General features: G+C 40.6%; 7 protein-coding genes and 1 non-coding gene across 14 annotated transcripts; 5 read left to right on the top strand and 3 right to left on the bottom strand.

Moving 5' to 3' along the window:
• Positions 1-807: 807 nt before the first annotated feature.
• Positions 808-2,769, top strand: LOC117618029 (long-chain-fatty-acid--AMP ligase FadD26-like). Its single transcript, XM_034347660.1, has one exon. The coding sequence runs from the start codon at positions 808-810 to the stop codon at positions 2,767-2,769; it is 1,962 nt and encodes a 653-aa protein (XP_034203551.1).
• Positions 2,770-4,978: 2,209 nt separating this feature from the next.
• Positions 4,979-7,127, top strand: LOC117622278 (zinc-finger homeodomain protein 5). 6 transcript variants are annotated; one of them, XM_034352909.1, is made up of 2 exons: positions 4,979-5,215; positions 5,701-7,127. In XM_034352909.1, the coding sequence occupies exons 1-2, from the start codon at positions 5,207-5,209 to the stop codon at positions 6,766-6,768; spliced, it is 1,077 nt and encodes a 358-aa protein (XP_034208800.1). In that variant the 5' UTR covers positions 4,979-5,206; the 3' UTR covers positions 6,769-7,127. The 6 variants fall into 6 exon arrangements, with proteins under 6 accessions (XP_034208800.1, XP_034208826.1, XP_034208809.1 ...); XM_034352935.1 differs by having other exon boundaries at positions 5,591-7,127; XM_034352918.1 differs by having other exon boundaries at positions 5,397-7,127.
• Positions 7,128-7,754: 627 nt separating this feature from the next.
• Positions 7,755-8,648, top strand: LOC117622320 (peroxiredoxin-2E-1, chloroplastic-like). The gene has a single exon (XM_034352969.1). The coding sequence runs from the start codon at positions 7,812-7,814 to the stop codon at positions 8,646-8,648; it is 837 nt and encodes a 278-aa protein (XP_034208860.1). The 5' UTR covers positions 7,755-7,811.
• A 1,136-nt stretch (positions 8,649-9,784) lies between these two features.
• On the top strand, positions 9,785-9,857 carry TRNAA-AGC. The gene has a single exon. It is a non-coding gene; the product is annotated as a tRNA-Ala (tRNA).
• Positions 9,858-10,676: 819 nt separating this feature from the next.
• On the bottom strand, positions 10,677-12,268 carry LOC117622367 (protein RADIALIS-like 6). The gene is made up of 2 exons (XM_034353023.1): positions 11,971-12,268; positions 10,677-10,800 (listed from the first exon to the last, which is right to left on the bottom strand). Exons 1-2 carry the CDS (start codon positions 12,237-12,239, stop codon positions 10,776-10,778), a joined length of 294 nt encoding a protein of 97 aa, XP_034208914.1. The 5' UTR covers positions 12,240-12,268; the 3' UTR covers positions 10,677-10,775.
• Positions 12,269-12,532: 264 nt separating this feature from the next.
• Positions 12,533-19,312, top strand: LOC117622257 (microtubule-associated protein RP/EB family member 1). The gene is made up of 4 exons (XM_034352868.1): positions 12,533-12,731; positions 14,423-14,545; positions 16,819-16,925; positions 17,034-19,312. Exon 4 carries the CDS (start codon positions 17,587-17,589, stop codon positions 19,177-19,179), a length of 1,593 nt encoding a protein of 530 aa, XP_034208759.1. The 5' UTR covers positions 12,533-12,731; positions 14,423-14,545; positions 16,819-16,925; positions 17,034-17,586; the 3' UTR covers positions 19,180-19,312.
• On the bottom strand, positions 15,476-16,892 carry LOC117622328 (CBS domain-containing protein CBSX3, mitochondrial). Its single transcript, XM_034352980.1, has 6 exons — positions 16,807-16,892; positions 16,458-16,720; positions 16,288-16,369; positions 16,113-16,186; positions 15,954-16,014; positions 15,476-15,865 (listed from the first exon to the last, which is right to left on the bottom strand). The coding sequence occupies exons 2-6, from the start codon at positions 16,710-16,712 to the stop codon at positions 15,723-15,725; spliced, it is 615 nt and encodes a 204-aa protein (XP_034208871.1). The 5' UTR covers positions 16,713-16,720; positions 16,807-16,892; the 3' UTR covers positions 15,476-15,722.
• On the bottom strand, positions 19,259-21,746 carry LOC117622268 (tubby-like F-box protein 5). 2 transcript variants are annotated; one of them, XM_034352878.1, is made up of 6 exons: positions 21,667-21,746; positions 21,266-21,353; positions 20,773-21,143; positions 20,584-20,671; positions 20,274-20,406; positions 19,259-20,144 (listed from the first exon to the last, which is right to left on the bottom strand). In XM_034352878.1, exons 3-6 carry the CDS (start codon positions 21,130-21,132, stop codon positions 19,478-19,480), a joined length of 1,248 nt encoding a protein of 415 aa, XP_034208769.1. In that variant the 5' UTR covers positions 21,133-21,143; positions 21,266-21,353; positions 21,667-21,746; the 3' UTR covers positions 19,259-19,477. The 2 variants fall into 2 exon arrangements, with proteins under 2 accessions (XP_034208769.1, XP_034208778.1); XM_034352887.1 differs by lacking the exon at positions 21,667-21,746 and having other exon boundaries at positions 21,266-21,648.
• Positions 21,747-22,393: the final 647 nt, after the last annotated feature.

Here is a 22,393-nt window from a genome sequence, read left to right as displayed (position 1 = left end):
CTGAGATACATTGGAGCAAGAAGAGGCCGCGGTCGAGACTCGAGAGTATTACTGCAACGGAAAAATACGTATGTATTGTTACTAAAAATAAAAATACACATGTATCATATTGAGGCATATTTGCCAAATTTCATTCAATAATAGTTCCAAGTATCAGCCTGCTATAATCATCAGATTCACAACAAATGACAAATCTAGCTTTTCCAATTTTATTTGTCAACAATAAATGATTTCCTCGTCTTCAATGGATAAAGCCAGAATCTTTGCAATCATCGGCAACCAACCAGCAGTGTCTTGTAGCCGCAACATATATAATAGGGAAACAAAATATCTGTCACTCTCATGCATGCATGGTTTTTTTTCTTCTTCTTTCTAATTCTTTATGTCGTCCATTCTAATTCTTTTAGGAATTTATTATATCATGGATCAAGCCAGGCATCAAAACGTTAATCCAAACGTATATTCCTCCTCCGATGGGATATTCATTTAGGGCGGCAGATTATATGCTTGAAGTAGAGTTAATTAATTCAGAAACCACAGTTCACAGACAGCACCATGAACTACAAAACATTAACTTCCACATCAACTATGGGATCTGCGACCCTTTTCTTATTACAGTTGTAGCTCCAAAATGTGGGATATCCTAACGAATATCTCTTATTCTCGATTTAATTTCGTCGTTTTATGCACCACGGCCAGCATCAAAGTGCCTTATCTCTAAATCATTATACCAACTTTGTCAACTATAAAAAATGCAGAAACTTGGTAAAACAAACACAAACCCAGAACCGGAAACACACTACTACCATGATGAACTACGAGAACTATGATCCTTCCTATCCCGACCAGCCTGTGGTGGACCTCTACCTACAAGTTTGGGCTAATCTCCCTGCCTTCCGGTCCAAGCCAGCCTTCGTTTGGGTCGAAGACGGCGCCGCCATTGATGCTAAGTCAACTCTCACGTATGCTCAGCTCAATGACTCGGTGCAGTGCATTGCTTCTCAATTGCTCGTCCCACTTCAAAGAGGTGACACTGTCGTCATCCTCTGCTCACCGGGGCTCGAACTAGTCGAGACCATTTTTGGGTGCCAAAGGGCTGGCCTTTTGAGCGTGCCCATTTCCCCACCTGACCCTTCTTTCACTAATCAAAACTTCCACCACCTTATAAGGGCCCTCTCCCAAACGAAGCCTAAAGCTGCCATAGCTCACCCCACTTACATCACAAGCATTAACCACTACATATCCTCCTCATCCTCCAACAAAAAGCTTGTTCATCTGTTGCAAAGTCTCCACTGGATTTCCACTGTTGACATCAAAGCTAAAGATAGAAAGTTACAACATTCCCAATTGGGTCCTAAATTTTCACCATACAAAGGCTGCAGAGCAGAGGATGTGTATCTGGTTCAGTACACTTCAGGAGCAACTGGAATCCCAAAGCCAGTGCTTGTCACAGCAGGTTCAGCTGCTCACAATGTTAGGACAGCCAGGAAGGCCTACGATCTTCACCCGAATAGCGTGATTGTTTCGTGGTTGCCTCAGTACCATGATTGTGGCCTCATGTTTCTGCTGTTAACAATTGTGTCTGGTGCAACAAGCATCTTGACATCACCAGCTGCGTTTGTTAATAGGCCAAGGCTGTGGCTCGAGCTAATAACACAGTCCAGAGCTACTTGCACTCCTGTTCCATCGTTCGCGCTGCCGCTAGTTGTCAAGCGAGGTGGGATTGACAAAGGCACCTCGCCTATACATCTATGGAGTTTACAGAATCTCATTATTATAAACGAGCCGATTTACAGGGACGCGGTTGAGCAATTTGTAAATGTGTTTAGGACTTTTGGGTTGAACCCATCGTCCATTTCTCCTTCTTATGGCTTGGCAGAGAACTGCACGTTTGTTTCAACAGTTTGGAGACCATGCGGCAATGACGTTCCCAACATGCCATCATACAACAAGCTCTTGCCAAGTGCAAGGCTCGGCCAAAACGACGACGAACTGGTGGACATGGATATCATTGTCGTGAACGAAGAGACGCATGAAGCAGTTGAGGATGGGATTGAAGGAGAGATTTGGGTTTCGTCTCCCAGCAATGCCTCTGGTTACTTAGGCCACCCTACAATGACTCGTGAGGTGTATTACGGAAGGCTTAAGAACAAGGTCAGTCGGTGCTTTTTACGAACAGGTGATAGGGGTGTTGTGAAAGGAGACGAAAGGTATCTTTTTGTGATGGGTCGATGTGCGGACGTGATAAAAAACCATGAAGAAATCCATCCACATTATATAGAAACAGCTGCTTATAATAGCAGTCCGGGGTTTCTGAGAGCGGGGTGTTCGGCTGCGTTTGAGATTTCAAACACAGTTGTGGTGGTTGTGGAGATGCAGTGGAGTGAGAACGAGATTGGGGTTTTGAGGAAGATATGTGAAGGAGTGAGAAAAGGTGTGGCTGAGGAGGAGAGAGTTGAAGTTGGGATAGTGGTTCTGGTTAGAAGTGGGAGTATGCCTAAAACTACTTCAGGTAAAATACAAAGATGGGCAGCTAAAGACAAGCTCATTGGAGGCAAAATGAGCGTTTTGATGGAGATGAGGTTTGGTGATTATGGCGACTCTTTTTCAAGTTTTGGGACAATAATTGGTGGAAATGAGGGGAAAGGTGATTACCGGGGAGGAAGAGGAGGGAAGACAAAAGCGGTGGTGGGTGAGGAGAGAGAGGACATCTTTCTCTCATTCTCATCAAACGGTCCACTTCGTCCCTCATTGCTCTCTTTTTTGTGAGAAAGTGAAAGCCATTTATATCCGAATGTCAAAGTTTGATGAACCAGCTAGCTTTTCATTTAAACTAAACGTTTGAAGAGATTCAAAGTTTGATGAAGCAAGTAAGAGGTTGATGATGAGTTTGAATAAGTTCAAAGTAGTATATATATATATATACAGTCCTGATCTCTTGGACCCCTGTAGTCCAAGAGATTTATGGTCACTCACCGTTGGATGTAAATTCAACGGTTGACTTGAATCGGGTAATAATCATTTATGTCATATTGCATTTATATATATCATTTTGAACCATTGGATTAATATCCAACGGTAGGTGACCACAATCTCTTGGACTCCTGTGGTCCAAGAGATCGGGACTGTATATATATAATTACAACAGTTGTATGTGAATAAGTTCAAAGTAGTGTATATATATAAATATAATTACAACAATTGTTGTTTGGTGCAAAAATGAACGAGAATTCATTGGGCTTAGTTGATGTCGCATCTCCCAGGTTGAAGGAGTGGGCCGTTGACCCCAGATAACCGTTGAAAAACCTAGATGATGCATTGCAGCTTTTGTTTACCTAGATGAGTTGAGTTGAGTTGGGCTCTACCATTTTCAAATATCGCGGGCCACAGTTGTAGGACCCCTACCCTACCCATTCACTGTCAAAACTACGAGGCCTCAAAACGTTGTCGTTTGTGCGCTCGTATTGCGCAACTCCCATTTGAACTTGAAGACGTACCTGACCTGTAACGTAACCTACATATATTCTCACAACCGGAACCACCAAATAAATTGATGGAGTTATACATTCACGGACTCTCATGTACGCTATTATTAGGGTTTTTTTTTCATGTCCTTTTTTTTTTTTTTTTTTTTTTTTTTTTTTGTGTGTATTTAAATAATCACAATTCTGACATGCCTAGCATAATTGGATAAGCTTCTCTTCTCTTTTTAAAAAAAAAAGAACATTGTGGTTCTGGACACCTGGAGCTAACCCACTGATAAAAGAGTGAGACCAAAAAAAAAAAAAAACTTAGAATTAAGATAGTCACGTAAATGTTTCAAGAATGTTGAATTTCGGAAATAAATGTGACACACACATATAGCACATTATTTTTGGGGGGATTGAATTAATATAGTTCTGAAAATTTAAAATGCCATGTGCTAGAATGTTATTGGGTATACGAAATTATTCATTTATTCCGGAGGAGGTGCATACAATTTTATTGAAGAGAAAGTGACCGTTTTTATTATTAATTACCCTCCTTTATTTATGTATGTTTGGGTAAAAATGAAATGAAAATAAGCAGAAATTGGTCGAAGGTGGAATATAATTGGTGGAAAGAAGCTGTAGACTGACTGTAGAAACAAAGTGATGAAGAAGAAGAGCGTTTAGAGTCAAGGCAAGAGAGAGAAAGAGAGGCCATCGATTGCATGACACAGAAAGGTACCAAGCAAGCAAAGACTCTTTGATTTGGTTGGGGCAAGCAAGCAAGCAAGCGTGATTTGTCTCAGAGGGTGTGCAGAAACCGCACGTTAGCCCTTTCCTTTCCTTTCGTTTCTTTTCCCTCTGATGCAGCAGCAGCATCAGCACAGCAGCATCATATATATGAAATTAAATCAATGAATTAGAGGAGATGAGAGACACAGACAGAAGAAATAAAAAGTAAAAAAAAAAAAGAAGAAAGAAGCAACACGACAAGGCCACTACTGTGGACCATCAACTTTTCACTTTTACCCATCTTTGTTTAGTCATTTTTGCATGGATTCGAATTAAGAATAGTAAACTTAAATTATCCTTAATTAATTAATTAATTAAATTGCGTGAGAGATTAGGGGTACGTAAGTTTAGTTTGTTGGTATATGCGTAGGATTAAGGAAGCAAAAGCGCTATAGCTAGCTAGCTACGTCGCATCAGAGGAGTAGCAGTACTGAAAATGGGGTATGTGTTTATGTGTTGGGTGGTTTATGGGGAGAAGGGTGTTGAGATAAGAAATGGAAAGGGGCAATAATGAAGGGTAAGGGGGATGGGACCCACTTGGCAGGGCGTGGGAGAGGTCTGAACATGACGTTGTCGGTTGTTTTGTAATCTGCAAACTTGCAATTGCATAGAAAAGCAGAGAGAGAGAGAGAGAGAGAGTTATAGTGTGTGTGTGTGCAGTGTAGTGTACTACGAACCCCCTCCTCCTTAACCTCTCTCTCTCTCTCTCTCTCTCTCTCTCTCTCTCTCTCTCTCTTTGCACTACTTACTTGGTTGGTTGGACTCTTATCCTTCCCGCTGGCCTCACCACAAGCAACCAACCTGTCTCTTGTTGGAAGCACAGAAGCACAGAAAGCACCAATATCCCAAAGGACCCAACCCAACCCCTCTCTCTCTCTCTCTCTCTCTGTGCTTATTATGCTTTTGATTTTACCTGTCTGGAGGCCATTAGAGACGTTCAGGCAGTGATGTTTAAGGTGCTCTTTCAGCTACTTAAGTCTCTCTCTGTGTGTCTCTTTCTTACAACTGTGAGTTAATTGGTTTCATTCTAGTTTTAATCTCTCCTTTGTTTTGTATTTTGGGACTCGTATGCAATTTCGTCTCTCTCTCTCTCTCTCTCTCTCTCTCTCTCTCTCACATAGCTTGGGTTTTTAACAGCAACTGTTGAAGATTACGACATGGGGTTTTGGTGGGATTAGCACCCTAATATATGTATATGCTCGAATCAGATATCTGAAACTGGTTGGGGACAATACTAGGAATACGATATTAAAAGTTTAGCTCTACCTTCTTTTGTCATCTATATTATTTAAACATTTTCTTTCCTTTTTTTTTTGGGGGAAATTGATTAGAGAAGAGCTTAGCTAGAGAGAAGCCTCAGAACCCCAACAAAGTACAAGACTGGGTTGAGATCAATGAGATGCTTTTTGCCAGCTTTCCATATTAAATAACATTTTTGTAGGCATCAGTTATGGATTTTAGAGCACAACCCCAAGATAACGAAATGAGGACGTCAGGCTCTTTGAGCTACGCTTCTTCTGCTCATCATTTAAGTACCAAGGAATCATCACCCGCAGCAGCAGCAGCAGCAGCAGCAGCAGCAGATCATCAAAAGAGAAGGGTTGGGATTCACAATGGCAACAACACTTACGCTACCAGCCCCCATCAAACCCTAGACCACCACATTCAACACCCACACCCACCTTTGCAACCCCTCATCCGAGACCCAGATCCAGATCGAGCCCTAGCCGGAACCCCAGTTCCGTCAACTGTACTCGCCAGTGGTGGGCCCAAGTCGACTTCAAAGATCATCCGCTACAGAGAGTGCCTCAAGAACCACGCGGCCAACATAGGCGGCAATGTGTTTGATGGGTGCGGCGAGTTCATGCCAAGCGGTGAGGAAGGAACGCTGGAAGCTCTGAAATGCGCCGCATGTGATTGCCACCGCAACTTCCACCGAAAAGAGGTGGACGGGGAAACGACAGCGTTCAGCCCCGGGTCCAGACGCTCAAGCATAATGCTGAGCCCTCTCCAACTACCCCCGCCTCTGCCGTCTCCTTCGTCGGCTCTCCACCATCACCACCACCACCATCCGAAATTCTCAATGGCTCCGATTATCCAGCCGATGAATGTGGCGTTCGGGAGCGGTGGAGGAGGGACGGAGTCTTCGAGCGAGGATCTGAACGTGTTCCAGTCGAACAATGCGGAGGGGGGATTGCCAATGCCGCCGTTTGCGATGTCGAAGAAGCGGTTTCGTACAAAGTTCACGCAGGAGCAGAAGGAGAGGATGATGGAGTTTGCAGAGAAGGTGGGGTGGAGGATTCAGAAGCAAGATGAGGAGGAGGTGGAGAGGTTTTGCTCGGAGGTGGGCGTGAAGAGGCAGGTGCTGAGGGTTTGGATGCATAACAACAAGAACAGTGCCAAGAAGCAGAGTGATATTCTGACCACCCCCACAACAACAAGTCTGTCTTTTGAGAATGTTGAAGCTGAAGAAGAAGGAGGAGGGGAGGGAGGGAGGGACAACAGCTGAAGATACAGATCCATGGATGATTTGATGATAAATTAATGGTTTGATTGGCACCTAATTCGTAGGGGATGAAGAGTAAGTGAGATTTTGTATAAATGAAATGAAGAGGCCTAGCTTAGCTAGATCAGATCAGATATTTGCATGATTATTATTATTATTATTCAGTGAAGAAGAGACACCTTCAGTTATTGTTTTGAATATTCAGCTTTATTTTCTTCTTTAACAGGAATGTCCTGTGCTAGTTTTCCCATGCCATGGATTTGTATTGAAACCTTGAAATGGTGATTATGAGTATGCATTGCCAGAAGCTTGGTAGGGCCCAGTCTTCTGCGTTTTTTGTAATACTTGGCGTGTTGACTTTAGACATGGTTTTATTGGTCCTTTTATTGAATTTTACAGGTCCAATATGAGTTTAGAGATACATGACCTAATCAGGCCCGGCCTTCTTTTCTTTGTTGGGCTATTTCCTCCTCCTCTGCATAATATTTGTTACATTTCCAGCTTTGCCCTCTACACATAAACACTGAAACAAGACCAAATGAGGGAAAAAAACAAAACAAAACATCCGTTAATTTTTTCCTGGTAAATACCTTCAGGTGTTCAAACAATTGAATGGTGGGATTAATTCCACTTGAAATTCGGTTTAATTCTGGCCACAAAATACTTCCAACGAGTTATCCTTTAATATTTTTCTTTTGTAGCATCATACTTAAATAACTAATTTAAGTGGATTAAACTAGTTGGTTAAAAAGAGACTGAATCTGTGTCCCTTCACACCTAAGCTCGAATCGAATCCCCATTATCTGATTGCTGTTTTTTTTTTTTTTTTTTTTAGTTTTTAAATATCATTTGATTGCTGCCCAAGGAAAATGTGGAAATGGATGGGAAAACCAAGAAAAGGAAAAAAGGTAATGTCATTTTCTAGATTTTTCCTTTTTCAACCAAACCATCCTTAAGTTAAACCCAACAAATCCCATTTTCGCCTTGTGAACCCATCATCTATCCACCACTACCATCGCAGCCGCTCAATCTTTGTGTCTCTTTTCATGGCTGCCTCTGTTAACAACATTGCAGCTACATTTGCAACAGTACCAAAAACATCCTCTCCAAGTTCATCGTCTTCTTCTTCAAATCCTCACCAAACAAAGCTCTCTCTTTCACTATCCCACAAATCCATCTCAACCTCTTGGAACCTACACAAAACCCTCCCTAGGTCCCAAAGATCCTCCCTTCTCAACCTCTATGGCCCACCGGGCCCACCCCCGAATGGCTCCATCTCCACCGTCCATCCCCGCCCCCTGATGATCACCCCAAAACGAAGCAAACCCTTCTCAGTTTGCATAGGCGATAAGCTCCCAAACATAACCCTCTCTTACCTCGACCCAAACGACGGGGCCAAGCTCATCTCCCTCTCAACCCTCTGCAAAGGCAAGAGAGTCGTTTTGGTGGGTGTTTCGGCGCCGTTCTCTCCGCGTTGCACTCGGTTCGTGAAACGGGTTGAATCGGCGAGAGGTAAGAGCTCGGACTTGATCGCCTGCGTCGCGGCCAGCGACGTGTTTGTGATGAGGGCGTGGGGTGAGAATCTGGCCGTTGGTGATAGGGTCATGATGTTTTCGGACGGACGAGGAGAGTTGGGCAATGCACTCGGTGTCTCTCTCAATCTCAACACGACGACTAACGCTTGTTTGGTTACCTTTAACGGTGTGATCAAAAGCGTTGAGTTTGACAAAGAAGAAGGTAGTCTCGTTGCTACCAAATCCATGGCCCACAGAGAGCTGGTGGGCCTGAGCCCAAAAAGGCAAAATTTTGTGGCAGCGTTAATCTTTGGGCCCTTCGCGCCAAGTTTTTCGGGGATTCAGCAATTGTCATTGTCTAGAATTTAATTTTCGATGCATTAATACGAATTGTGGAGAGAAAAAACTTGAATTATTGGACAACAAATTTTTAGAACCTCGTGATTCGTGAATTGCATATATGCATTCTTTAATTTCAAAATGATTCAATCTTTATTTTACAGAGAAGAATAATACATGGAATCTACTTTCTCTAGCCTCAACCCATCTCATGTGAGGCCCATTTAAATTTAACATTTCACCCCGTGTCAAACAACGTTAAACGAGGTTTATATTGGTCCAAATTAAAAAAAGAAAAAGAAAAAAAGAAGTAGTAATCACAGGTCGAACAATATTTGTTGATTATTCTGATTCGGGTGCCTTTGCGTGATCTGTGTCGTCTGAATCATCATCCTTGATGCCCATATCCCTAAAACGACAAGCACCCGCAATTAGTAGCCAGTAAATAGAGACAATTATAACTATAAATGCTTTGTATAAATAAATAAAAAATAAAAAAAGACGCGAGAAACTTACTTGAGTTTGCCGTTAAACCAATCAGTCCATGTTGATGTGGTCTCCCTAGCTTCCTTGAAGGCATCTGAAGTAGATTCTGATAAGCCTTCTGCTGCGCCCTTTGCCGCTGAAGCAGCATCGGTGATACGATCCTTGGCATTTCCCACGAAGTTGTCATCACCCAACACCGTATGGATTGACAGAAGCACCACCAATGCAAAAATCAACACAAACGCGGTCTTCTTTCCCATGTTTTTCTGTTTTCTTTTTGTTTTCTGTTTTTTGAATTTTTGTTTTTGGTTTTTTTCTAGTTCCTCCAAACAAAAAGTTTTCTGAAGATTAGGGTAGAAATGGTGCTTTTTTATAGGCTCCTCCAAGGTGACGGATCCTGAGGCTTATCTTCAGTCAATGTTTACGGATAAAGCGATCAGAAATGCTAAATTTAGACTGGCACCAAACGGAAAAGCTCCCATTTTAGAAGTGAGGGTTTAGTTTTCCAACATAACAACGCGATAGACTTGGTATGGCATCACGTATTTTTTACTCCGGGTTACGTTAAACAGCATTGGTGGTCCTGGTCGACCCAGCCCAAAATAATGTCGTAAGGAAGGCCCATTAACTTTTTTTGCTTTTGTATTTTTAAAACTTTGTTTTCACACCATTCAGCATCTGGGGATGTAGCTCAGATGGTAGAGCGCTCGCTTAGCATGCGAGAGGTACGGGGATCGATACCCCGCATCTCCATTTTTCCCTTTTTCATGAATAAAAGTGAAATAGACGACAGTAGAAATGCTCTAGTTTTTCTTTTATGAATCCCTCAACTCCCTTTTCTTGAATTTCATCGTTTCAAATTTTCAAGCCAAAATAGACGGCCTCGATCGCTGTATTTAATAAGCAACAATTAAATCGATGGTTCGAATTTCGGACATCGTAGCGCCAGATTTTTTAATATCCAAACCCAAAACGAATTGTTTTCCCGCCTTTCCTTTGAACCAATCTGATCGTACATCTCTTAAAAGGAAACCGGATAGAGCTGGCGATTCATACCTAATTGCTCTCGTTCTGGCCGTTCCTCTCTGAAATTTCAAAATTATTTTGCTTTCCTCTCCAGATCGCAGATTATCTCAGTCACCAGTTCTTACATGCGATTGGAACAATTGGACTTTCTTGATAGCATGCGGTGCAGTCTTCAAAAGGACTAGAGGTCAGTGGACGAAGCTCGCAATTTGATATTATTGCCGATTATGCATTTGATTATGATATATTGCAGCTAATCTTATGTTATTATTTGCTTCATCGTATTTAATCCATTAGTTAAATCGAATTTTTTAAATTTCCTACCACGAGTACAGAATCTTATCGAGGAATTGCTTGACCGATGCATTGTCTGTGGATGTGTTAATGAATAATTTGTTGTTTTACTTCTCTCTCTCTCTCTCTCTCTCTCTCTGGGGTCAGATTGTTGTTTTTAGAAACAGGAAATCAAGCATAGCATGCAAAACAAAACACATAATATATATATTTTCTTGCAGAAAATCATTACAATAAGTAGACGACATTTGAAGTAGGAGCAGAGAAACACATCCAAACTTGGTATGGGTAGGAAGGCAGAATGACAGAGCAATCCATTTTGTCTTTTTACAAGTCTTCTGGGCCGTCGCATCAGATCTTTAGGTTTTTCATAAGCCTGAATGGATTACAAGGAATTAGCATTAGAAATTTAGAAAATTCCCAATTACCAAGTAAGCATAGAAAATCGTGTAGATAATATGAAAGTCGTAGTTGCTTTTGCAACAATTAGCATCTTTTAAGTTTGAACTGGTCAATTAGATTATCCCAAGACACCATTATCTTGCTAATCTCACCCATTTAGACATAATTAGCCTCTTTATGGTGGGAGCTTCGTTTTCAAGGAAGATGCCCTATTTTTAAAAATATCTGCCGACGTAATACATTGGTTGCTGCAGTGTGTGAGTGTGAGAGATATAAAATTATAAATATATGATGAACTACAAAAGCTGCCAAGAGGTTTAGCTAGATCCAACAGTCACTGTCGACTGCGAGCTAGCCCTTGGGATTAATGAAAGAATGTGATAAGTAATTAAAAACAAGAGTTCGGCGTCACACAATGATCCTCATCTACATTTAGGAAGAACCAGGTGACTATATTCAATTACTTTAATCATAGGACCATGTGCATATGAGATCCAAAACAAGTAAGGATTAGATTCCATGTGGGCTTTTTCTTAGGAATTGAAGTTGAATATAGTATGGGATAGTGGATAGATATACAAAAGAATTAGAGAAAACATATAAAATTTATTGGGGAGGAGACTCAAGTCAGTGTCTTTATTTAGAACTGTCGATCCCAAAAGAGGAAAAGCTGGTTAATGATATTATGGAAAGGATACGGTGGGACTTGTTACCAGCCGTTTAGATATTTCAGCTAATAGTGCTATAATTTAACTTAATATTCTGCTCTTCTTTGGCTTTTTAGCAGCTCCTACCAGTACCATACCATTGGTTTTAAGCTTTTCATGCATTGCCATTTTTTGCCTTTTTTGCCATTTCCATCACTACATGCAATTGTACCTGTCTCTAATATTCATATAAGTTTGTAAAAGAGATTCATACTTGGACATCTCTTCTGGGTTCCTAATTAATTTATTTATTTATAAGTCTTGGACCTTACTGATTGATAACTTGGTAGATGACAATGTGACCGTGAAGAGTCCCCCAACACACTTTCTAAACTAGGATGTCCTACATACCACTGAAGGAAGAAAAGACAGCATGGATTAACTTTGAATGTTCAGAAAGTAAAGATAATTACTAAACATGAAAACATTATTCTTACCTCTGCTCATCACCAATTCCTCTGCTGCCGCTGCTTCCAGTGCCCTTATAATTGGGTATTGGGACTTGGCCAGATTCTATATGCATGAGATCCTGCACCAGAATCTCATAGTGCCTCTTTACTTCCTCTACAGATTTTCCACCCACAGCCTTGGCCACATTATGCCAGCGGTCTTGTGTGTCCTTGTCATACACAGCCAGAGCCTTCTCAAATAATTTGTTCTGCTTTGGTGTCCAGGAGGAGTTCCTTGAGGAAGAGAGAGATGCCATTATTCAATCTACTCTTAGGTGAAGATATGAACCAAAATTTTGAACTGGTAAGGTCACTGAGCCGCTCTCAGAGGAGCTAAGTCAGAAGATGAAGAGGAAAAAGTATGGTGAGAGTGGATAACGTGTATGGCGTTTGGAGTCAAGTTAGAAGACTGAAGTCAAGGCGATGATGGTATGGGCAAGAGGTTGCCATGCTCCTTATAAGCAGGAGGAGAGACTCGTGGGGCTCTGCAAGTTGGCGAATATTATAGGGACAAAACAAGATGTGATTCGCCTCCTTGATCAACGCTAAGAAGGACAATAAACGAAAGGAGCTTATATATTTTACAAGGTCTGTGTCTACTCATTATAATATCTCATCATCAGAAATTGGAATTTTTTGAGAATTTACAGCCTGGTGGGGATTAGATCCCAATTCTAAGTCTACCCATTAACGTAGATGCGCTTACAATCTGAACCTCCACCTTTCGTTTGAAACCCGCAACAGAACAGGTACGTAAGAAGATACTCTGTCTTCTCTTGGACTTAGTTAATATAATGATATTATTATTTATTTGCTAGTAATAAATAGACATGGAAAGATGGTATGTAGGCATGGCATCTAGAAATGTGCTACGAGTTTAGCTTTCATCTCATAAGAAGTAGACAACAAAGATGACGAATATGATTTGAATGAAAACAAGAAGAAGAACATCACCGTCATGTGCACGAAGGATATTGTTGAGTTTTTTTTCTTTGTCAATTGCTTGTTACATTTACTCTTCCATATCTTTTAACATGTCAGAATCGAAGGACAAGTTTCAAAAAAGCAGTAGTGCCTCACTGGAGGTGGGGCCTCCTATTAGGTAACATAGAAAATAAAGGAGAGTGAGATTTGTACGTAATTGAATATTGGAACTTGGAAAATGTTGTTTCAAACCAATTTCTTGGCAACATTCCAAAATTTTATTTTGCGGGATGGACAGCTGAGAATCACCACCAGGGTCAACCAAGTGTTGCTCTTTAGATCCTGTGTCAGTTTTGTGTAGGAGGGGCAGTTTACTTCCTGCAATAGTCAATGTCAATGATCAGTGCAATCTTTACTCTCTTTTTTCTCTGGCAAGTTTTCTTGCCTTTACTATACGCATTTAATAGTAGGGGTCTTAGAAACAAGCGGTCTGGTGTGGTCCACATTTATCTCTCATTGCTGAAGGAAGTCAAAACTAATTGAAAATGAAAAATGGAAAAGTAGCCCAATTCTTTATAAATTCAGGTTAATTTTTTTAATTTTTTAATGTGGGATAAATATTTTCAACACGATTTTGTATTTATGGCGAACTTTTAAGCTTACAGATGAACAACACATATTGAGCGGCGTGGAAGCATGTGTGGCCGTTGAGCTCAACACGTGAAGTCTTGCTTTGATACCATGAAAGAAGTTGAAGTTTCACTCTGAAACCAATTAGCAGTGGGGAGAGTAACTCAACTCTTTACAAACTCAGACTAAATTCCTTAATTTTTCAATGTGAGACAAATACTCAACAATTGCTGCATCTCATATATCAAATATCCAATCTACCCTTAAGTGTTAGCAAAACAAAATATAGAAAAGGGTACTTTTCTTCTTAGCCAACACCAAAACAGCATCTCCTCTAAATTTCTCAGCCTTTTTCTAACAATTTTATGTGTTAATTAATAATTAGTTACAATTATTGATGTAACAAATACACTTTAACAGTCACACATTCCAATGAAAAATGTGATTCCTCTGACATTACTTATTTTCAATTACTTCTTCAACTTCTTTACCTACTTTCTCCTAACTCTTTGCATAAACACCAATCTAATGTAAGTTATAATTGAGATTTTAGTTATTCCTACTTCACTTTCTTTTGATTTTAGCACCTAATGTTGTGTTTGTCAAAAAGAGGTAGACATCCAATCACCACCGATCTAAATTTAACGTGCGTGCGCTTTTTGGGGTTCAAACTCTTCAACATGAGGGAGTTTTGTTTTTTTTTCTTTTCTTAGCCGCATCAACATAGTGGACTCTAATCAATGTTAGGCACAGGCCCTTAATCATTGTTGGAGTTGGAAAAGTTGCAACAAATCAATCTAATGACATGCATGTTTTTCTGCTATTGGTTATGGGGCTTTTGTATTTTGTGTTTGACTTGGTTTGCATTATGAACATTGTGCAACAGATTATTAATCAGCAGCAGGGGTCTAATGAGGTTTCTTCCATTTAGACAACTTGCTCGGATTCTTGGCTTGAGATGCTGCAAGCATTAAGGCGGGGCCCGGCCAAGGGATAACAACATATTCAGGTAAATGTGCTTGAAATCTTTGTACTAAAAAAACCACCAAATATTGATACTTTGAATTTTTATTATCTCAAGTCCACTTCAGCGAAAGTTGTGATTCTTCTTAATTCTTGTGGAATCTCTATTCTTAGTTTTCTCCCCACCTCTCCAAATTGTTTGACTAGTACAGGAGGGTCTCCCCCCTAGCTCTAAGAAATGTGCAAAAATAGATAGTTGCTTTTTCACTCTCTAATTTTTTATGTTACACTTCAAAATCAATATATTATCATGTTAAAGAACTCACAAAAAGGATGAAGGATTAAAAATTACACTTGAATTGTCATCTTACACTTCAAAATCATGTAATTCATGAAAAAAATGAAGGATGACAAAGTGAGAGTGGGAATAGCATTTCTCTATAAATATATAGAAAGCAGATGTTCCTTTCACAGTCCATGACTTTTGAGGACCGAACTTTTGACATCTTAATGTCTTTAGCCATAGAAATAGGGTATTTGGTCTGAGGACTAGGACTAGCCGAACAAGAACCAATGACTTTTCAGGAATTGGAATCCAGCTTCCCCACACAAGGTCCAATCATCTACCACCAAAAAGCTTTGAGCATGGAGGACCACTCTAAGAGGGGAATTTTTGAATAAAATCGAGAGGTCTTTTGATTGCTGAATCTACTTGGAGAAAGAATCCCGTTGTTGATAGAAAGTTCGAAAAGATAAGGAGTGGACGCTAGGTTCATTTGCCAGCCAATAGGAATTGTGCAATCTTGTGATTGATAGAGGTGATGATATATGCTTTATGGCATGCCGAACATAATCAGTCTGACCCTAAGGAATTGAAATTGAATCTACAACTTATCTATGGTTTTATACCAGATAGAGTATATAATGAAATTTTGCTTTCGAAATTGGAGGCAAATGGGATCATGAATATTGTATTTGTGCACTTATATTCACTGTTTTTATTCCGTGGCCCGACTTCTTGTCGAAGACCATGTTGTGGCACTTTTTGTTTTTTGTCTAGTGACTGCGACTTACTAGCAGGTTCTTCAAAACCATTGGGCTCATTGATATTGAACTTGGGCTTCGCATTGAAGTCTGGCCACTGGCCAGTGATTTTTCAAATTTGTATTGATGTTGTGTTACAATAATTTGATGAACATAAAAACTTAGATAGATCATAGGTTCTAATAGTATTTTCCTTTTATGTACTCGTTCAGTTGCTTTAATTCCCCACTTTGCTGCTCCACTACTGCTCGAACTACATCTTTGATTGAAATCATGCCAACTATCTTCCCATCTATAACTGGAACATGCCTTATTTGATTCTCTGGGACATAAAAAGTTGTCATTTATTTTCACTTTAATTTCCATTGGTAGTTCTTACAGAATAGAAATTGCGGCCTTGGCCTCTTCACCTGTCATGAGTTGCATTGCTTGAAGAATGTTTGTGTCAGATGTCACTGTTATTAATTTGTTCTGTTAATAGGTAAACAGATTGGTTGAATTTAGAATGAAAATGGTTGGTCAAGGCGTCCAAGTAGAGTAATTAGTCTGTAAGTTAAACTTAAACTGACCTCATTAGTCATAATTTCTCCAACTCTAGTGTGATTGGGCGACCTTTCCTGTGCAATTATCTTCCTCAAATAGTCTGCTTGGTTTATGCCACCATCAATAGAATAGAAGACAGATTAACTTTTATTTTATTGTAGAATCAGAGAATTTGATCCAAGTTTCTGTAAATAATTTTACCTCTTTCTGTGATGATCCCTGCAATGTATTGTTGCTCTCCTGGCTTCAGTACCACTAATGACCCGACATTGTTTTTAGCCATCTGCAAATTCACTCTCATATTTAGTTAACTTTAAAATGAGTATTAGTATGAAATTCATATTACAGATACATTATCAGGGAGGTCGTACATTTTTGACGGCATCAATTACAATGTCGTTTGTGTGGCACCAGAGCCAAGGTCCAGTTTGTTCATCTTTTGTCATCAGAACATCTGCTACAGTCACATTCTCTAATCCTTTCTGCTGTGCAGGTGGAGAGGTAACCCATTTTAAACTTGAAACTATCTTTTCAATTCCAGCAATTTCTCTCCCTTGCGCATGCTGTAAAATTGCAGCCTTGAGTATTTCCTGGCATGATCGAACGGCCCTGGAAATTCCTTGCATTATAATTCCTGTTTAAAGAAAAATTGTATTTAAAAAGAAGAAAAAATTCATGAAAACTTCGAAGAAGTACTTGTGGAAAATTATTGATACAGACCTTGGTGGGCAGATGAGAAAGCTAGCTCAGAATTGATTGGAAGCTTTGCTTATGATGAAGCAAAGGGTATGGAGCTGCCTCATGTATATGAATTCACTGTAGCAGCAGAAGATGTTGATGTACGTCATCTCTTCCTTGAAAATGCGTTTTCATCGTATTCTTTTCTTGAATGGCTGCATGAAGGAAACTTTGTTTTAATTTTTAAAATTATTTTACTTCATTTTCAGGTTACTTGTCCAGGTGATTTGGAAAGCAATGCCTATAGTAAGAATTCTTCATCTCAATTTTATCAAGGCACCGATAGTTTTTTGTTTTTTGTTTTTCATTCCAACTTGAGTTTAAGAAGACGAACTCACTGCCTTTGTCGACTGGTCTAACTCACATTTGCTAATTACGATTCAATTAAAAGAAATAAAAACCGGGAAAATATTCAAAGAGCAGCAGCCCTTTTTAAGTATCACGTGGACTGCGACTTTGCTCTTTAAAAGAGCAAGCATATATACTTTGCATTCCCTTTTGGGGAGATCTGCCCAAAAGTGGAGTGAGATTCCAGTCCTACTAGAGGAGGAAAATCTGCCCAGGGAAATTGCAAATTTCCAATAAATCGTAACTAAATATTTGTAAGAGAGGTAAGTTCAAGAAGCAGAAAATTGGAGAAGGCATAAACCAAAATTAAACAAGTCCCAGAAAGTTTCCAAGGTATCAGATACAATTTCAATATATACCAGTCCCTGCCTTCATCTTCTTCAACAAAGCCAATCCTCTCCTTCCAAACCATACATGGCAGACAAAAGCAAATCGTTTCGCTTTAGGTTCTCTTTGCGAAAGCGTGGTTCTCAGCGTGGTTCTCAAGTAGAACCAGAGCCACGTCCAGTGGCCAAAGCCCAAATCCCTGCCCAGACAACCACCAATGTCCCTGTAGAGCGACCGCCATTTCGGCCTGCAGGAATTGCCCCTGTGAAGTCCTCTCCTTCCCAAGCTCAGGCACCATCAAGAACTGAGCATCCTCCACAATCACCATCTCCATCTCGTACAGATGAGTCCCGAAAACCATCTGGTTCAACAACTGAAACTCAACTTCAGGTTGAATCTTCTCCACCATCACCATCTCGTGTAGCTTCTCAACCCTCCCAAGCAGCATCACAAGTATCATCCCCTCAGACTCAACCACAGCCCACCGTTCCAGAGAGCTCTTGGCTTCCTTCCTTTTCTGCTCAACCCCCATCACCTGCCTCTCAACCAGAACCAAAGGAAGCAATACCTCAACCAAATGCAGAAATCGTTACGTCTGAAATTATTTCCAATGCTTCAAGAGAATTCACCGTTCAAACTCATCCAGCTTTGGCAGAAGCAGAAACAATTGCTTCACCTGAGAAGGTTGATCCTGATACCATTGGTGGATATAAAAAGCAGCTTCCAGAATCAGAGACAGAGTCAAAAGAGGGGAAGAAAGTAGGGCAAGTGCTGACCAAAGAAGAAAAGACCAACGATCCAGGTTATGGAGAACCAATGCAAGAAACAGTCATTCAATTTCATGCTGCAGTAACAGGCTCAGGAGAGCACACTCAAGGGCCGGTTGGAGTTGCATCGCAAGCAGAGGAACAGCACGAGAAGCAAGAAACTTCAGATAGAACAGAGACTTTTACCACCACCAGCTCCAGTTCGAGACCGATCAGAACTCCAAAAGACAGAAGCACCTCAAGGATGTCTTTTCAAAAGATAGTTTCGTCAACTGCAGAACAAGCTCCCCCACATAAAGAAATCAGAGAAGATGCTCGCAAACTTCATAAGCAGGCCACTGGGAACCAAATGCTTGAAAATCTAGTTAGCGTCATCACCCTAACTGGTGAAAACAGAGGAGCATCAATGCACTCAAGCTCAGAACCAGCAAAAGAAGAAGAATCCGTTCACATACACCGCAGATATAAGAGCAATCCGGATGACAGCCTTGAATCCACTACTGATGAAGAGGTAAACAACAAGGATAGAAGTTTCGAGGACGGGACGATTCATGATGATCAACAAACGGGTGCATTTATCAACAGCAATGTACAGAGCATCAATAACGCTATTGTGTTCAATAGTTTTGTCACAGCAGGGAACTCCGGTGTTGAGGCGGTTTTTCCTCAAAATCCTGCAGAATCCATCAAGTCAAATGGTAAATCAGAGCCCCTTGAAACACACAACCCTGCAGAATCCATCAAGTCAAATGGTAAATCAGAGCCCCTTGAAACACACAACGCTAAATTCACCGTTAGACGGCGATGCCTTAGAGGGCTCTTCTTGGAACCAAGTGACTCAGACCCAGATAACCCTGAAAAGCCTCGACGTCATGGCTGTCGCTATAGTTGTGGGGGAAAGAGAACAGACTGAGATCGGGATTCTCTAACCATGTAATATCACCTTTATAAGATCTATATTTTAAGATGAGAGTGAAGTTTACATACTTGGAGAAAGTTGCAAAAAAGTGCTTTTATGCATATAAATAAATTGGCAACTTACATTATGCTTTATGGGTTACTGCCATTACACAAACTAGTGCGACTTCATGAAGGCACTTTCTGATGGACCAAAAGGCACAACCTAAAGTGCTTTGTTTCACGAAGTATATTTACAGTTAAATCTAAGGAAAGACGAACATGATAGTCACATGATTTGAATAGAGAGTAAATCATTCACAGGCTGGTTTCGTGTCAAAGCTGCTCAAGCAAATTGCGAAAGCTTGGAAAGCAGAGAGAGGGTAGCGATAATCCATAGTGAAAATGTCTTTACCGATCTTCCCAAATTGCAGGATTACTTTCTCTTGTTCAGCCAATGAAACATTTTGGCAAGGCTCTGCAGAAGCCACCAGCTGGAAATTCTTCACGGATGCCACTGTAACACGACCCTTAAAGTTTAGACACCAACACTGCAGCTGTTCATGCCATCGAGGGGATTTATTTTTCAAAATGAGCGGATCCTTCATGCCATGTTCCAAATCCAGTGTGGTACTACTAGAGCCCAAGTTAGCAAGTGGCTTCTTCCCTTGCGAAGTGGACAATGGAGAGCATTTCTGGTTTAAGCAAGTTGATAACTCTGTTGGAGTTGGAGCAAAGCCCCCTTCTTGAACTGCTGTTATGGGGATTGATTGCATGGTGCATTGCATTCTCCTTGGGCCCCTTGTTCGGAGGATATTGAGTTCATAAGATACAGAAGCAACACTAAAACAGCCGGCAGGTACCCTTGGAGATACCTGCTTTGAATTGATTCTGCGATGTGACCTACAATTTGTTTGGATTGCTGGGTTTTGTGGAGGCTGACTGTCATAAATGGTAAACTTGGACCCCAGAAAATTAGACCTGTTCAGCATTTGCCAATAAATTGAATGAAGAAAGAATGAGTCATGGCTGTAACAACCAAGACAAAAAAAAAAGGAAGAAAAAGAATGAATCATGGCAATGATAAAGATCCATTTAGGTAAAGCTTGCCTTAGTTTTCCAACATAGGTATTGCTTGCTCGAGAAAATTCATCTGCAACCAAAGATATCACAAAACCTGTACTAGTTGCCCGTCTGATCTTTCTCGCTGCCAGCAATAGCTTACTCATGTCCCCAGACAGAGCTGTAGATTCATAAGAGATCATTAGTAACCGGTTTACAAAATTCAAGGATACCCTCATGGTGGAATTAGTATAACTGAACTATTAAAATCATAGTTCAGGAACCAAATTCATTTAGAAAGAATTTGAACACTAATTTCTAACACACAACTAAGGGGAGAAGCATCCAAACATTTTACCAGGGCTTAGACCAAGATACAGTCGATATGTCGAGGTTTCTCTTTCCCTCTTAATAAAGCACTGGATCGGAGCATCTCTTGGACCCGGCTAGTAGATATATGCAAGTAATGTGGAAAGTAAATCATCTTCAGTCAGTTCGTCATAGAATGTAAGAACCTGAAAGGAATCTAGTTTTATGAGAAAAATACCTGCTTCAGTGAGATAGGGAAGGTAAGCCAGCCACATTGCTCTGGAGTCTTGACTATCTCTTTTGTAATCTCCCTCCATGACCTGCAAACCGAAGCACAGGCAACGACATCTCTCCGAGCAGGCCAGGAGGTCTCGCTCGCTTCCAAGCGTTGAATTATGTCAAGAAGCAACTCGGGGGGCAAGTTTGCCCATTGGCTCTGTTGAACCAATTCAGGTGATGGCAATGACGATAATGACTGTTCAGGGGCAATGTGTGATTTTGCTCGGCGACGTGTATGCTTTCTCTCTGCCCTTCTTGATTTTTTCCCCATGTCATCTCTGAGCTCCAGTAGCTCGTGAAATATTTTTTTGAGTGACATCACTGACCGGACTAATAGTAACACCACAAGGAAAAATTTGGTTTGAAAAATGTCACTACAATTATCACCAGAATTCAAATGTTGAAGCTGATAAATTGTTTGTAAGTTTGGCAGATCTAAGTATAGAAATTACCTGGAAGATCGGCTTCAGAGTTTAATATGTAGTGTAACGTTGTCTTCTTCAAAAATCACAATGGAAGCACTGCAAGTTTGAAACTTTACTGTTGCAGCACAACAATCACTCGTTTAGAAGTGGGAAAAATAAGGAATTTGATCGATGGCAATGCTAGCGATTAAAGTCGACATGTTCTAAGCGTGAGGAATGCAAACAATGCACATCAGAAACCCAATGAAAATCAATGGCGACAGCGCCAATAGCAAATGTTTCACAATCCTCGCCTCAAATCACAAGAAGAATGCTGGTAAAAACACCGAAAGTGCAAACATTCGAGATCCGAAAAAGCACGAAAAATCCCTTGATCTCTTAAACAAAACTCAAAATACTTGAGAGAGAGAGAGGGAAATGGTACGTACCAAAAGTGGGGGCAAATGCGTGTGGGATTTTTGGAGGCTTCTAGGAAATCACCAATGTCTCGGACAAAAAACAAACGCCGCTTCTAGGAAATCACCAATGTCTCGGACAAAAAACAAACGCCGAGAGAGAGAGAGAGAGAGAGAGAGCATATGCTATATACTAAATGGCCATATGGGCAAGGCCAAAGAAGCACAATGCTAAAGAAGCTGATTGTGATTTAGGAATTTTATATTGATTAAATCCAAGGAAAAGAAACGAAACGAAAGCCTCTCTTTTGAATTGCATTGAATTAAATTGCGGTGGATTTGGCGATCGGAAACAGAGTTGGTTGCAGCAGCAAGCGCGCCCTTGCCACTACAACCATCACCACCTGAGCCACCGCTGTCCGGCCACTCCCCTCACCCCGGCCTCTCCCACGCAACAACAACAAAAGCTCTCTTTACCTCTTACTTGGATTAGGAGGCCTTCCTCGTCTATTAAAACGCCTATTTTCTTAACCACCTTTTTTTTTCTTTTTTCTTTTTTTTTCTTTTGCCGCTTAAACTATTGGGCCCATTTCCATGGATGCTCTCCCAAAAAAAAATTATTTGGAGAGCATAATGTATTGTCTAATTTTATTTATTTATTTTTAGGACATTTCTTATTAAAAGTGGTGATAATATATTAAATTCACACGCGCTACATGGATGTTAAAATTCGAACTTAAAAACTTCACTGAAAGAGCAA

Source organism: Prunus dulcis, chromosome 1 (assembly GCF_902201215.1).
Source record: "Prunus dulcis chromosome 1, ALMONDv2, whole genome shotgun sequence".
NCBI classification, from domain to species: domain Eukaryota; kingdom Viridiplantae; phylum Streptophyta; class Magnoliopsida; order Rosales; family Rosaceae; genus Prunus; species Prunus dulcis.
This window is presented reverse-complemented; position numbering and strand designations above follow the sequence as displayed.

Coding starts and splice junctions, on each gene's coding strand:
- LOC117622278 (XM_034352900.1), top strand. CDS start 5,207: ATGTTTAAGGTGCTCTTTCAGCTACTTAAGTCTCTCTCTGTGTGTCTC. Junction 5,267..5,700: donor TGTGTCTCTTTCTTACAACT/GTGAGTTAATTG, acceptor ACATTTTTGTAG/GCATCAGTTATGGATTTTAG.
- LOC117622320 (XM_034352969.1), top strand. CDS start 7,812: ATGGCTGCCTCTGTTAACAACATTGCAGCTACATTTGCAACAGTACCA.
- LOC117622268 (XM_034352878.1), bottom strand. CDS start 21,132: ATGTCACTCAAAAAAATATTTCACGAGCTACTGGAGCTCAGAGATGAC. Junction 20,672..20,772: donor TCCCTATCTCACTGAAGCAG/GTATTTTTCTCA, acceptor TATATCTACTAG/CCGGGTCCAAGAGATGCTCC. Junction 20,145..20,273: donor ACCTATGTTGGAAAACTAAG/GCAAGCTTTACC, acceptor AATGCTGAACAG/GTCTAATTTTCTGGGGTCCA.
- LOC117622257 (XM_034352868.1), top strand. CDS start 17,587: ATGGCAGACAAAAGCAAATCGTTTCGCTTTAGGTTCTCTTTGCGAAAG.
- LOC117618029 (XM_034347660.1), top strand. CDS start 808: ATGATGAACTACGAGAACTATGATCCTTCCTATCCCGACCAGCCTGTG.
- LOC117622367 (XM_034353023.1), bottom strand. CDS start 12,239: ATGGCATCTCTCTCTTCCTCAAGGAACTCCTCCTGGACACCAAAGCAG. Junction 10,801..11,970: donor GGAATTGGTGATGAGCAGAG/GTAAGAATAATG, acceptor TAATCCATTCAG/GCTTATGAAAAACCTAAAGA.
- LOC117622328 (XM_034352980.1), bottom strand. CDS start 16,712: ATGCAAGGAATTTCCAGGGCCGTTCGATCATGCCAGGAAATACTCAAG. Junction 16,187..16,287: donor AGGGATCATCACAGAAAGAG/GTAAAATTATTT, acceptor TAAACCAAGCAG/ACTATTTGAGGAAGATAATT. Junction 15,866..15,953: donor AGCAATGCAACTCATGACAG/GTGAAGAGGCCA, acceptor TTTATGTCCCAG/AGAATCAAATAAGGCATGTT.